The following is a 13,993-nucleotide window of genomic DNA, read 5'->3' on the forward strand; positions in this document are numbered from 1 at the left end:
TATAGGCACTTGGCTATAGCTCTGATTTGACCCCTAGCCTAGGAACCTCCATATGCTGCGGGCACGGCCCTAAAAAGACAAAAAAACAAAGACTTATTTAAAGTGTGTAAATGGAGAGAGTAGGGGGCAGTCACTTCCCCCAGAGACCTGGGTAGGAAAGGCTAGAGTTCTAGTTCTGCTTCTGACACCCAATGGCCCAGCACACCTTGGCCATATGGCTTCCTGCCCTGAGCCTCAGTGTGGGCCCCGGGTATATGCTGTGTGTGTGTCCACAGAGGTTACGGGCGGGATGTTTGGGCATGTGTAGCAAATATACACATCAGAGACTTTGTGCAGGCCAGATCTGTATCATTTAGATTTTGAACAGCCCATGTTACCTAACTTTCCAGAAAGCTGTAAAGGCCTTCAGGCAATAGCCGGGGGCATTTTAAAACAATCAGCCTGGAAAATGAGAAGGAAAAGGAAAGAGAGCAAGCAGGCACCCAGAGCCCCCACGCTCTTTTGCCTGGAGATAACCGAGAAGGCTGGCAGGCCAGCTGGAGGGGTGGGCTGGGGGGCCCAGGTCCCCTGCTTGTCTGCGTGGCTGATAGCTCCACTCTGCCCTTTCCAGTAGACCTCTTTCATCCGTGTGTGTGTCACGCACATGCAGAAGTAAACACCGGATGGAACTACACCAACATGGTCATCAAGAGGGGTTGTCCCAAGTAACGGACTTAAGGGCTATTTTTAATGGTTTTTTTTCAACTTTCTTTATTCTCTAAATTCTTTATAGCGAACCCTATCAGAACCAGAGAAGAAACATTACGGTGTATAAAAGAAAAAGGAGAGATCACATGGTGTTATATTAATTTGCTTGGGCTGCCATAACCAAATACCACAAACTGGGTGGCTTGGCCACACAGCAGTTTATCGTCTCATATTCTGGAGATTCAAAATCTGAAATCAAGATGTTGGCAGGGCCTTGCTCCCCGGAAGGTGCAAGAGCAGAAACTGTTTCATGCCTCTGTCCCGGTGGTTTGCTGGCAATCTTTAACGTTCCTTAGATTCGAGATGCATTCATTCAGTCTTCTGTCTACACGTGGCACACTCCCTGTATCTTCAGGTTATCTTCCCTCTGTGTGTGTTCGTCTCTGTTTCCAAATTTCCCTCTCTTCATAAGACCACCAGTCCTACTGGTTACGGCCCCCTCTCATGACCTCATTTTTTAACCTGATCACCTCTGGAAAAACCCTGTCTCCAGATACAGTTGCCTTCTGAGGGACTGGGGATTAGGACTTCAGCATATTTTGGGGGGAGGGGAGGCATACATCAGCCTATAAACCAATGTGTTCCTAGAAATGAGAAGGAGTTCAGGGTTCCTGCCAGACTGTCTTTCGTGGGTGGGAGTCAGTGGAGATGGGGCCTATATGAGAAGGAATTTCAGTGTTAATGGGATAGCCAGCTTCGAAGACAGTTCTCAGAGGTCTCCACCTCTGGCGTTCACACCCCTGTGTAGCCTCCTCCCACACTGACCGGTAATGATATGTCACGTAGACACTAGGTTATAACTGGCCTGTGGTGTTTGCCTTGCTCTCTCTTGGATCACTTGCTCTGGGGAAGCCAGCCACTACTTTGGGAAGACACTCAGGCAGCTCAGTGATTGGCCCCCGTGGCAGGGAACTGAGACTACAGCCAAGAGCCAGGCCAGTGAATTTTCTTGGAAAGGATTCTCCAGCTTCACGGGAGCCTTCGGGCAACCATAGCCCTGGCTGACAGCTTCACTGGGACCTCATGACACATCGTGTATTAATTTTCAATTGCTGCTGCAGTAAAATACCACAAACATAGTAGCTTTAAAATAACACAACTTAGGAGTTCCCTTGTGGTGCAGTGGGTTAAAGATCTGGTGTTGTGTCTGCAGCAGCTTGGGTTGAGATCCCTGTGGTGTAGGTTTGAGATCCCTGTGGTGTAGGTTCAAGATCCCTGGCCTGGGAACTTCCACATGCCTTGGGCATGGCCAGAATAAAATAAAATAACACAACTTATTCTCTGATTGTCATGAAGGTCATAAGTCCAGAATGAGTTTAGGGGTTAAAATCAGGGTGAAAGTGGAATTGGTTCCTTCTAGAAGCCCAAGGGTACCATCTACTCCTGGTCTTCCTGCTTCTAGAGACAGCCAGCATTTCTTGGCTCCTGGCTCCATCACCCTCATCTGCAATTCCCTCCTCACAGCTGCTTTCTTCCCCACTGACCCTCTTGCCTCCCCTTTATAGAGACCTTTGTGATTACATTTATACGCCACCCAGATAATCCAGGCTAACCGCTCATCTCAAGATTTTTAATTTAGCCACATCTGCAAAATTCCTCTTGCCATCTAAACATATTCATGTGTTTTTGGGGTTAGGACATAGACACCTTTGGGGGTCATTATCCATCCTACCCTAAGCCAGAACCACACATAGAAACCACCTCTGAATTCATGACCCATAGAAAACCATGAGAGATAATGAATGACATTTGATGTATCGAAATGACTAGGCATTGAGGCAGTTTGTTACGTAGCACTCCATCACTAATATAGACTAGGGGGCTGTAATTCATCGTTTGGTTCTATAACACTTGACAATCATAGCTGGATTTCTTGTAATACTGTCTTTGAAAGATGCAAGTAGAAAAGTGTGCAAATCAAACATGTACAGTTGGGTGAATTTTTACAAACTGGAAACACCCTTGTCTGTCTTTAATAATGAAGCCTGGCTACAGCCCAGATGCTTTTGTGCTCTGTACCAGTAATCCTCCTGTTTGTGTTCAGGTTCATTCCCACCCCTTCTCTGCTCTGCTCTAAATTGCAGAACCGTTTTCCTAACTTGCCTTCTTGTAGGTTCAGCCAATGAAAGGCAGCGAGGGACAATAAAAGCTAAGAGGAGGAGAGGAACTGGGGTATCTCTTCTTGTCTCACACTGCCTGGGAGTGAGAGGATGTCCCTGGCTGCAGTTCGGCCTCTGTAATTCCACATCCCATTAGGTACTCTTCCCCATGAAGTCAGCTTCCACTGGGCAGCTCTGAGGTTGCCTGCTGGATGGCTCAACTTCTGGGCTTTTCCTTCCAGCCCTAGGTTGGCGGTGCCTTCCTGCTCTTGCTAATCTCTCCTGGCTTCACATCTTTTTCATCACCTGGAAAACCAATTCCCTATATTAAATTCCTTTGGTTGAGTGATCTAGAGTGATTTCTATTTTCCTGACTGATACAGGCTCCTTGGAGGCATTGCATTAAATCCTCCCGGCTTCAACAAAAAAGCGTCAGGTTCATAGAATTCATTTTCTGAAAAATGAGGCTATCCTCACTATAAAATCCCCACAGGCTTCATATTTTCAGAGTCTTTACTTTGAAAGAAGGAAATGGGAACATTTGTTACATATCAAATATGTGCCACAGTGTTAGGTATACCAGATGTACCCAGTTTTATGTTATTTCATTTGTTCCTTGCAATGCCTTTTATCATGGATAATAGTCATTTTAACAGATGAGGAGCTGAAAGTAAAAAGGGTTAGTAGTTCTTCAAAATCCATAGTGCTTCAGAGTTCCAAAGCCAGTGCTTCTCTGCTGCTCCCGTGTTGCTGGTTATCTGCATTCTCCCCCTCCCCGCCCACCAGGGTCTCTCCCTAAGCGTGGTGGTCTTCAGCTTCCCTTGGTTCCACAGAGAACTCATCAGTTTTCAAGGAAAAATACCCCCCCTTGAACCAATCAACTAATGTAAGTGTCTTCTTGGAGGAGTCAGGAGGCATTTCTAGGAGAACTGTGTTCATTTAAAGTGTGGCAGAGATGGGGGTTCCAGCTGATGCTGGTAGTTGGAGTGCAGGGCAGCACCAGACAGAAGCACTTATCTTGGTAGTTCAGAGAGTGGACTCTGGCTCCGAGTTGCCTGGGTCTGTGCAGTGATTGAGAAGACGTGCCTGCCACAGGTAAAGAAGAGGGTAGAAGGAGGTGTCAGTGTTTACCGACCCTTTGGAAACAGGCAGGCCTGACCTTGAATCTGTGTGTCACTTTCTAGCTGTGTGACCTTGGGATCTTTGATGAGTCTCTCTGGGTCTATCACCAATCATAAAATGAAATAAAACAGTGAATTTGCAGGAAGATTATGAAGAAAGGATGTTGCCTGGTGACAACCACCTTCTCTTTAGTCCCGCTTCCAGCCAGAGGCTGGGCTCTTTTTTACTCTTAATAAGAGAATCTGATGCATAATTTGGGGTTTCTCCTGGGCACTCCAGCTCTTTCCTTTCCCCAAATGAGAGTGAACACTCCCTGCTACTGCTCACAGCATTGTCAGTACGGCCTTGGAGCTCTTGCCAGGACACAATTCACAGGGCTTTTAATTTCCTCTGCAGCCTCCTTTCTCCTAGGCAGGTGACCCTTGGATGGTTTGAATGAAACAATGGCAGTTCCTCATCGTCTTGCTTTTTGGAAAGACGTCCCCCTACCTCCAGAGACACAGCCATCCTTGCATGAGGCAGGAGCAAATAGAGGCAAGGAGGAGAATAGCTGTGGGCTGGGGTCAGGAGACCTGGTTGACTCTAGATCGTTGTGTCCTGGCTGCATGTCCCTGGGTAAGTGACTTAACCTTCCCGAGGCTCAGCCCACTCATCTGTAAAATGGGGATAATGAGGCTGCCATGAGAAGCTTTGAGCAGGTGGACCTGGGGGTTGTTCATTGCAGTGGAAGGAGAAATAAGGTCCTTTTTTAAAAAAATTTCTGATTGTAAAAGTAATTCATCTTCTTTGCAGACTATCTGGAGAAGTATAAAAGGGAAAATAAAAATCACCTGATAGCTCACCCCACAGAGCTAATAACTCCACTCCCACTTTGTTCTAATATTCTCACATAACTTTTTCTGGGTTTGTATTGCACGTGACTCCGAGGGCTCTTGTAAAGATTATGTGAGAGAAGGTATTTCACACATCTAGCAACATGCCTGCCTGTGTGAGAAAGAGAAATAAATATATTCATTTATCATTCAGTTCAACAAATATATTAAGTCTGTGCTATGTGTCAGACGGGGAGTACTTTTGGGTGTGTATACACATGTGCACATGTATTCACACGTGTATGTATTTATATATATATATTTACATTTATATATATTACTTTTATTTACCATATAATTATTCATTTATAAATATTTACACAGCATATGCATGTGTATAATTTTTTTTAACACCAGACTCAGTAACAGGAAGTTTCTATTTGTCTTCAGCGCATCAGAAAAGAATAACAAGGAGTTCCCTCTGTGGCACAAACAATTACTGGTGTCACTGCAGCACTGGGATGCAGGTTCGATCCCTGGCTCAGCACAGTGGAATAAGAATCCACTGTTGCCACAGCTGCAGCATAGGTCACAGCTGTGGCTGGGATCTGATCCCTGTGCTGCAGGGTAGCCAAAAAAAGAAAGAAAGAAAGAAAGAAAGAAAGAAAGAAAGAAAGAAAGAAAGAAAGAAAGAAAGAAAGAAAGAAAAGGATAACAGGATAAATTTTCATCGGATTTTGGGAGTATTTTGTGATAACTCTGATCCATAATATAAAGCAGGTGAAATTAGCTTTGGGAGGCCTCGAAGGAGGCTGGAGAGGTCAGAAGGGCAACCCCCAGGAGAGCCTCGGAAAGTGACATGTGAGAGTCCTGTGCATTTGCTGACAGGAGAGGGTCCTCTGAAGACTAGATGCCCTGGGCGGAGAAACCAGACAAGGGTTTTAAATATTAGCCTCTTATTGAACATCACAAGAGGAGATGGTTTTAATTGCAGCCACTAATTACCGTATGAAGTGTTCCCCCACACAGGCAGCTCTAGCGGCAGGCGCCTGGGGGAGCTGTCTGGGAGCTGAACAGGGGTTGATGACTCTTGTGATGCCGGGGAGGCCAGCACATCACAGACCATGGCATCTCATATTGACCTCCTTGTGGGCGCCTTGGTAAACCTGATACCCTGACCTTCTTCCCTTCCCCTCTCTCACAGTGCGCTCGGCCCCAGAATATAGGGAGTGCCTGCTCTGTTCTAGACACCAGTGGTCCAGGTGGTGAGAGAGACGCTCCACAGAAGTTAGGGTTTTATCTAACTGTGCCTGTATCTAGGTCAGTGCTGGCACATAGTAGGTGCTCAGTAAATGCTTACTGACTAAATGGTATGGGAACATATATAATGGCTGCATAATTTGTGTCACTGTTGTGTGTCTGTTATAATGCACCCATCACTGTATTGTAGCTGTAGATGAATATGGGCACAAGGTGCACTTTGTAGGAATCCTGCTGTATACATCTCACCACCCAAGCAGTCTCATATCCTGGACTTTTCCTTGTGGCTCAGCATGTTAAGAACCTGACATAGTGTCCATGATGAAGTGGGTTCAATCCCTGGCCTTGCTCAGTGGGTTAGGGATATGGTGTTGCCGTGAGCTGTGGCTTAGGCCGGCAGCTGCAGCTCTGATTTGACCCCTGGTCTGGAACTTTCATATGCTACAAGTGCAGCCCTAAAAAAATAAAAAATAAAACGAAACAGTTTCATACCCTAGTTTTCCCCCTATTTCTTCCTGCTCCAAGTCCCCAAAGGGAGATTAAAAAGAGAAGGCCAAATTTATGCTTGGCCTCAAAACGAACCCTGTTTGCATAGCAGTCCTGATCCAGTCCTGAGCGCTGCTGGTCACAGAGGCAGAAGAAACCTGGAGGGCTTCCCTCATGCACCCTTCCTTGTGCCCCCGCCCCCATGTCCCTTGAGCCGTCTCTGGCCAGGGCCTTGTTTCGTCCTCCCCAGGGAGATTGTTGGGGGCACTGCATCCATTTCCCCTAATGGCTTGGTGTCTGCAATCAGCTATGCTGTTTGGTTTTTGAGTTGAAGCGGGAAAGGCTTGCTGATTGCTGATTACACAGACTCACATTTGCCAAATCTGTCTCCTCAGGAGGTTCCCGCTGAGCCTGGTGTGCATTCCCAGGCAGATGGAGGATGGGGCACAGAGGGCAAAGGGGCAGCGTGGGTGGTGTGGCAGGTCCCCAGAACCATACCCCCCATCTGGCAATGGGTTTCTTGTTCTTAACTCTCCTCCACGCTGTTGTTAATTCACCTGTCAGCCGACCTTGCTTCCCACCATGTCTTTCCTCCGCACATGGTAAAAAAAACTTTTCACCCCAGTCCTGCATTTCCACCTCCTATTCTCTGTGACCTGGGCATCTCTGCTCATGATGTGGGGACACCCATCCAGGGGCTCCTCATTCTCCTCTGAGAATTAAATGATAGTCACGTTGCCATTGGCCGTGCCTTTTATCTCCGTCATGCTCGCTTGGCCCTCACAACAGCCCTGAGAAGGGGGCTACTACTCTCCCCATTTTACCCATGGAGAGCAGAGTCAAGGCTGACCTTCCTAAAGCTCACACAGCCAGTGAGTGGTAGAGCTGGGATTCGAACCCAGGCATCCTGCTCCAGAGCCTACCTTCACTTTCATGATATTATGGATCTGATGCATCTCAGGTCCCCATTTCCTCTACTCACCTGCTTAATCCCGATTTAGAGCCAATCATCCAAGACCCAGTGCCCACCCTGTCCCTGTCCTCTGCCCCCCAGGAGGCTCCCTGCCAGTTGAGACTGTAGGACCTTGTGGCATGATGTTGACCTGGGCCAAGGTCACCCAAGCTCAGCCGAGAGGGGACGTCTGGGCTCTTGTCTCCTCTCTCAGCCCATGTGGTGTAAGGGCTCTCAGCTGGGAGCCCAAGACCTGGGTGCCCAGTCTCCCAGCCGTGCAACCTTGGGGAGGCCTTTAGGTGCTTGGCGGTCCATTTTCCTACCTTTGCAGTGAACATCCACCACATGCCCGAAATGGCCCAGATGTGGACGTTAGCTGGCATCTCACATCTTACAAACACCCAGGTGCCTCGTCCCCTCCGCCTCTGAGTGATGCCATCATCCCAGCCCACTAGTAGGGAGTGGAGCCGGGCAATGCTCTTGTGAGCTCCTGGGCCTGTTTACCCAGTGGGTTTCCTAGGTATCTTAGGAGCTAACAGGCTGGTGTCCTGGGCGAGCACCCACCATGCAGTCCCACCATGTGTGTGATTTCCTCTGACAAGCCTCCTGCCTGCCCCCCCCCCCCCCGCCTCCAACCATCTCTCACCTCATTAACACCAAGATGGGGGTGTCACAGCCAGCAGCTTCCATCAGCTGCAGGGGACTGCCAGCCCCTCTGCAAACCCCCTCCTGTCCATGCCACCCCTCCCTTCTCTCCCCAGCTGGACTTGGCCCTTCAGCTCCCTTGGTCTTTGCTCACTCTCTCTCTGAAATTGGAAATGACTCAAAATCAGTTGAAAGGCACAGAATTAAGGTACCATGAATGGACAGGCAGATCTGCTGCACAGAGCTGAGCATGTCCCCATAAAATAGAGCAGCCCTGGTCCTGGATGACTTTCACTGGGGTGCAAAGACACAGCCCCAGAAAGATGACTGGCCTGGAAGCAGGGCAGACCAGCGTTCTGCTCCTTACTGGCCTGAGTCACTTCACTGGCCTCAGTTTCTTTGTCTACAAAACAAAGAAAAATGATCCCAGGCTCAGAGAGGAGCTGTGAACTACATTCCCACAACTAACGGGGTGCATGGGGAGCTGCACTTAGATCGACCCTCAACCCTTTTATTTTCATCCCCTCACATTCTCATCAGTTGGTAGAGATGTGTTTCTTAAAACAACAGTCAAAAGATAAATTTGACGTAATTAGAGCAGCTTAAAGGAAAAATCCTCTCTTACTGTAACTTCGCTCCCATCCATAAGTATTCTTAGCTCTCGAAGTCTCCCCTCCAGTATGTGTGCTATTTGCATATAGACCTGGGCATGATATTTCCCTGTTCTATTCTGCTTGCTTCACGTTATTTCACAGAAGCATTCCACTTTGCCACGAGCCTTATTTGTAATGTTGATGTCTGCCTAATAGCATCAAAGAGACACACCAGATTGCCCTAGCCATTCCCAGTTGTGAGTTTAGAGGCAGCTCTCGGCCTCTCCGTGTCATCACTGGTACCACTCCAAGCATTCTTGGCTATAGAGCCTTGTTCTGTCTTTTGAGTTATCCTTGTAGGATTAATCCCCAGAAGGTGGATTTCTGGGTTTAACCCAGGGTTTCTCAGACTGGATGCCACTGACATTCGTATGAAGTAATGCTCTGGGAGTGGGCCACTGGGTGCATGTTGATGCTGGCCAGCATGCTGGGTCTCCATTCTGTGCCATCAGACTCCCAGCTGTGACAGCCAAGTGTCTCTAGACATTGCCCAAGGTCCCCAACCTCAGATGACAGTCATTGTGTGAAAGGGGAGGCGTCTGTGGAAAATGTTACAAATGGAATTCACATTTTCCAGAGAGTCTGGACAAAACCCGATTAGGGCAGAAAGGAATGGGGTAAGCATCAAGAGGAGAGTCAGGCGCACCAAGCTTGAGTTCCAGTTTGGTCAATAAGCCTTTGCTCCCCAAGGCCTCATTTCTTCATCTGTGAAGTGGGAACAATAATAAAGACCTACCTGTCAGGCGTGAGAGGCCTGAGTGGAGTCAGGAACATGAGATGCTGAGCATGGAAGGTTTCTCAGGAATGAGGGAGCCCCACTGGGATTTTCATCTCTGCCTTTGTTGCCTTTGAGGACAGAAGGTTGGGAGAGCGTAGGTGACAGAGTTGAAAGGGACCCATTTTTTTTGTTCTGCTCTCCCCCCAACCTCCTGCTCTGCATCTGTCCCTGGGGTGGAGGCTCAACTTCGAGAACCAGCCTCAGCGACCCTGCTGGGAAAGGCTCATTGGAATCACATATCTACCCCTCCATCCAAAGTGTCGGGAGTCTCCTTGGAGTCTGTCAGGGTGGGTTCAGCACCCCCAGGATGGGTGGGTGGGTGGGTGAGTGGCTCTGTTCCGGGACCCCCAAGCATCTATTTCCTCCTCTGTAAAATTCAGAGCATCTGTCTGAGGGTCCAGAAGTCCTGCATAGGGAGAGCCCTGTGTGGGTACCCACTGTGTAACGGCCCCAGTGAACACTAGCCCCCTCCCCCGCACTTTCGTAGGGGGCTGAGGGTCTTGCCCAAGGCCGACGTGTGCTATGGTCTTTGTCTTCAGGAGAAGTATGTGGAAGAGCTCGCGGCAGTGAGGCAGACTCTCCAGACAGACCTGGAGACGTCCATCCGGCGGATCGCTGATCTGCAGGCAGCCTTGGAAGAGGTGGCGTCCAGCGACAGTGACACGGAGAGGTAGCCTATGGGGGGTCAGGTGGGGCTGGGCGCAGCAGGTGGGCTGCACCCTGAGGCTCTGCAGTCTTCACAGTGCTCCCACTCTCAGGACTGGGGGTCTGGGGCCACCGCTGCTGGGGGCATGGGAGAGATGGCTGGCTCAGGGCAGGGGCGGCAGGGTGCTCCCACTGGAGGTGACGTCTCTATGTTGCTGCTGAAACCCTGAGGCCGGCTCGCCAAGCCTTTGGAGAGGCAGTCTGAAAGAGTGGCTGCAAAGGGGACTCCAGTGTGTGATCTTGGGGGGGGGGTTACATGTCCAATCTGGGCCTAATTCCCTCATCTGTAAAGTGGACATAACGCTGTTGTACAGACCACGTGAAATTGCCAGGATTTGACCACTTTTGACCTACAGTCTGGACGTTCTATACACTCAACCCACTCTCTGCCTCCTAGGGTTGTGAGTGAGGGTGAAGTGAGTTGGTAGGTGAACCGTGCCTGGTGCGTGTAAATGCTGCACAGAACAGTGAGTGTTGTTTTACAACAGCTGGTTCAAGGATGCAGGATCAGATGGCTGGGGTTTGGCATGACCCCTCACCTCAGTGTCAGGTCTCTCTCCTTCCTTGGAAGTCAGGCAGGTGCCTTCTCTCTCCACTCGAGTCTCAAGCTGCCATAGGCCACGAGAGGGCCACTCAGCTCAGGGAGTTTGGGGCGTCCTGGCTGGGCACATGGGCCCCAGCTGTCCCACCCATAGCGTGCTGTTCTCCTGAGTGACCTTTGCAGCCATAACATGTTACTTTTGTGGAAGTAAATCACAGCTGCCCATCTTGCTGTGGCATCTCTGCCTCCATCGAGGCCCCTGCAGCCAAGCCTAGGCAACAAGGGAGAGAAAATAGAAGATGAGGAACAGGATAGAGTAACCTTCAGCCGTGGTTCCTCCAGAGCCAGCAAACCACCCCTACACACACCAGGTGGACTGTGCCAGCAGCCAGTCCCTTCTGGTCTTATCTCTGTGGGAGATAGTTTGTGCTGCAGCCAGAACAGTAAAATATCTGACCACAGAGTGCAACCCTCTCCTTTTCTACAGGAGGACCCTGCCCTCCAAGAAGTTCAAGGCCACACAGCATATGCACACCCTATACTGATTTTGTGTGTGTGTGTCTTTTTAGGGCCGCACCTGCGGCATATGGAGGTTCCCAGGCAAGGGCTTGAATCTGAGCTGTATGCACCAGCCTGCGCCAGAGCCACAGCAACGCAGGATCCGAGCCGCATCTGCGACCTACACCACAGCTCATGGCAACGTCAGATCCTTAACCCACTGAGTGAGGCTGGGGATCGGACCCACACCCTCATGAATACTAGTTCGTTAACCGCTGAGCCATGATGGGAACTCCCCCTACACCAGACCTTTGCCTATCACAGCCATCTTCCTAGGGCGAGGGCAGGGCTGGCTGCTGGCTGGTGGGAGGTGTGGGCTTGAGACAGGAGAGAGTTGCCTGTGTGTCTGTGTTAGAACTGACCGTGTCTAGTCCCAATGAAAGACAGGAAGGAAACATACCAACATTATCTAACACTGAGGGAAAGCATTTCTGGTGATTTAAATTTTAGGGGTTTTTAAAGCTTATTTAGATTTTCTCAGATTTCTGCAGTGAACAAACTCACACACCCCTAGCCATACCAGTGCCTGCTTTGAGAGAGTTGCTCATATAAGTCGTGTGCTTTATATCCCTGATCTTAGACCTTGAACACTTCCTGTCTTTGACCAGGTCCTGGCCTGGTCATCAGCTGCTCAGAGGCCTGTGACCTCCAGCTTTCCCATGAAGGTGTTCATTCTCACTCAGCATTCATGTGACCGAGACCCAGTGGACTTGCCTCCAAATAAAGGGCTTTCTCTAGAAAAGCCTCAGTTTATGCAAAAATGGCTTCCTCCTACGTTTTCAGGATTCCTGCCACGCCCTGCTCATTTGCACAGCTGCCCAATGGCTGTGGAATAGCAAATACTGATGCTGCAGCTGCCTCCCGGTTCATGATCACACTCAGGAGCCCCGTCTGCCATCCCCTCCTCCAGTTTTATTAGTGTCATGACAGAACTAACGTTTGCAATTACAAACCCCTCGTGTCCATATTACCCGCTTGATGCTTGGGCTGGCTTTGCCGTTAATAGAAATGCTAGAGCTTTTGCATTAATTATAGTGGGAATTAATGGCTGTGTATGTACTAGGATTGGTTTTGTTTTTTTTTTTAAACCAATGAGCAAAACTCTTGAACCACTTTTACGTGCAGAGCAAGAGATTGCTTTTCTAAGAAGCAATACAAGTTCTAAAAACAGCAGAACTGTAAAGAGGCAGATAGTCCGTGCTTGGAGGTGTGGGGACACGCTGGGCAGAAGATGTGATGAGGGACACGGAGCAGAGTCTCACCTAAGGAATGAGGTCCTGGCGGGAGGTCACAGGTGGTTACAGACCTCACTCTGATCTCACACAGGGATCCTCTCAGGACTTAAAGGGGCCTTGCCCTCAGCTTCATCCTGAAAGGAGCTACCTTTACCTATCTTTGCTCCAGGTAACAAGCCTCAGACTTGCCTTCCTCGTTCCGAACCAGGTTTTCTGACTCCAGTCCCTGGGACCCTGGGAATCTATTCTGAACCTTAGCTTTCTGTCTGCCTTTTCATGATCTTTTGTCTCTGGGGCTTCCTATCTTCTCCTGGGCCAGACATCTGATTCCTTTTCCTCATCTGGATCTCTTATGTCTGCCCAGCACCTTTCACTTCCTAATGTCAGAAGGGACCTTGCCCACGTTTCAGGGCTGCATGAGGGGTGAAATGATCATAGAATGACAGGTATGAAGAAATGCATCTTGTACCTGGACGAGTCCCAGGCGATAAGCAGAATTATTGCAACTGGAAGTAGAGGTGGCAGTGGGGAGGGCAGCAGTGCAGCCTTTCAACAAGCCTGACTGCTAACCAGGGAGGCAGCAGTGCATTGCTGCATGACCTTCAATGAGTTAGCCTCTTTGAGCCTCAGTCTCTTCATCAGTAAGATGGGTTAATAAGTAAGTGGAAGAATACCAACCCCCGGCCCAGCACCATGTACCTGGCATGGGGCTTAGCCCTCTTCAGTTCCATTCATGCATGTGTTCGGTTCTGACCTGTTCCACGCCAGACACTGTGCAGGGTGTTGGTCTTATTCCACTTCCTTTTTGTTACCGTATTCCTCCCAGATAAAGGGAGATTGAATAAGTTGCCTGAGGTTGGACAGAAGTGAAATTCCTGAGGAGCACAGAGTGAAGGATACAGGTGTGGCCTCTGCCTTCATGGCACCCACATTCCAGCAGGCGTGTGTGTGTGCACTTGTATGTGTCCCTGTCTATGAATACAGTGGACACACTGATGCATGAAACACTAGGACACAGCAATAGTTACGAGGGCAGGGGACACGGGGGAATTCTTCTGAGAGGAAGAATTGATGGAAACATGGATGAAAAGAAGGAGCCAGACACGGGAGCCCTGGAGAAGGGTGAGTCAGGGTGGACGAGGAATGTTCTAGGGAGTGAACGTGGACCAGTGTTCCTGAGCAGGATAAATGCTCCCCCACTTCCTCCTTTGCTCTCACTCACCTTTCATTCCCTCTGGAAGGACCCACAGAAGCCTGCTGGGTCCCCGTGGCACCATTGACTACATTATCCGTGGGCCTGCCGTGGCATGAGAACATGAGGCTTCTTGTTCAGGTTAGATTCGGAATTGCAGGGCAGTCCCAGCAGAGCATCACATGAGCACAGCCCTCTGGGCCCAGGC

The 13,993-nt window shown here is 49.4% G+C and overlaps 1 protein-coding gene across 1 annotated transcript in view; it reads left to right on the forward strand.

Annotated features, from left to right (window-relative positions):
- MYO18B (myosin XVIIIB) overlaps positions 1 to 13,993 on the forward strand; it is a 219,907-nt gene that overhangs the window by 176,629 nt on the left and 29,285 nt on the right. The window contains 1 exon segment of the mRNA XM_021073682.1: positions 10,094 to 10,224. Within this exon segment, the coding sequence (XP_020929341.1) occupies positions 10,094 to 10,224 (131 nt within the window).

Source organism: Sus scrofa, chromosome 14 (assembly GCF_000003025.6).
Source record: "Sus scrofa isolate TJ Tabasco breed Duroc chromosome 14, Sscrofa11.1, whole genome shotgun sequence".
NCBI classification, from domain to species: Eukaryota; Metazoa; Chordata; class Mammalia; order Artiodactyla; family Suidae; genus Sus; species Sus scrofa.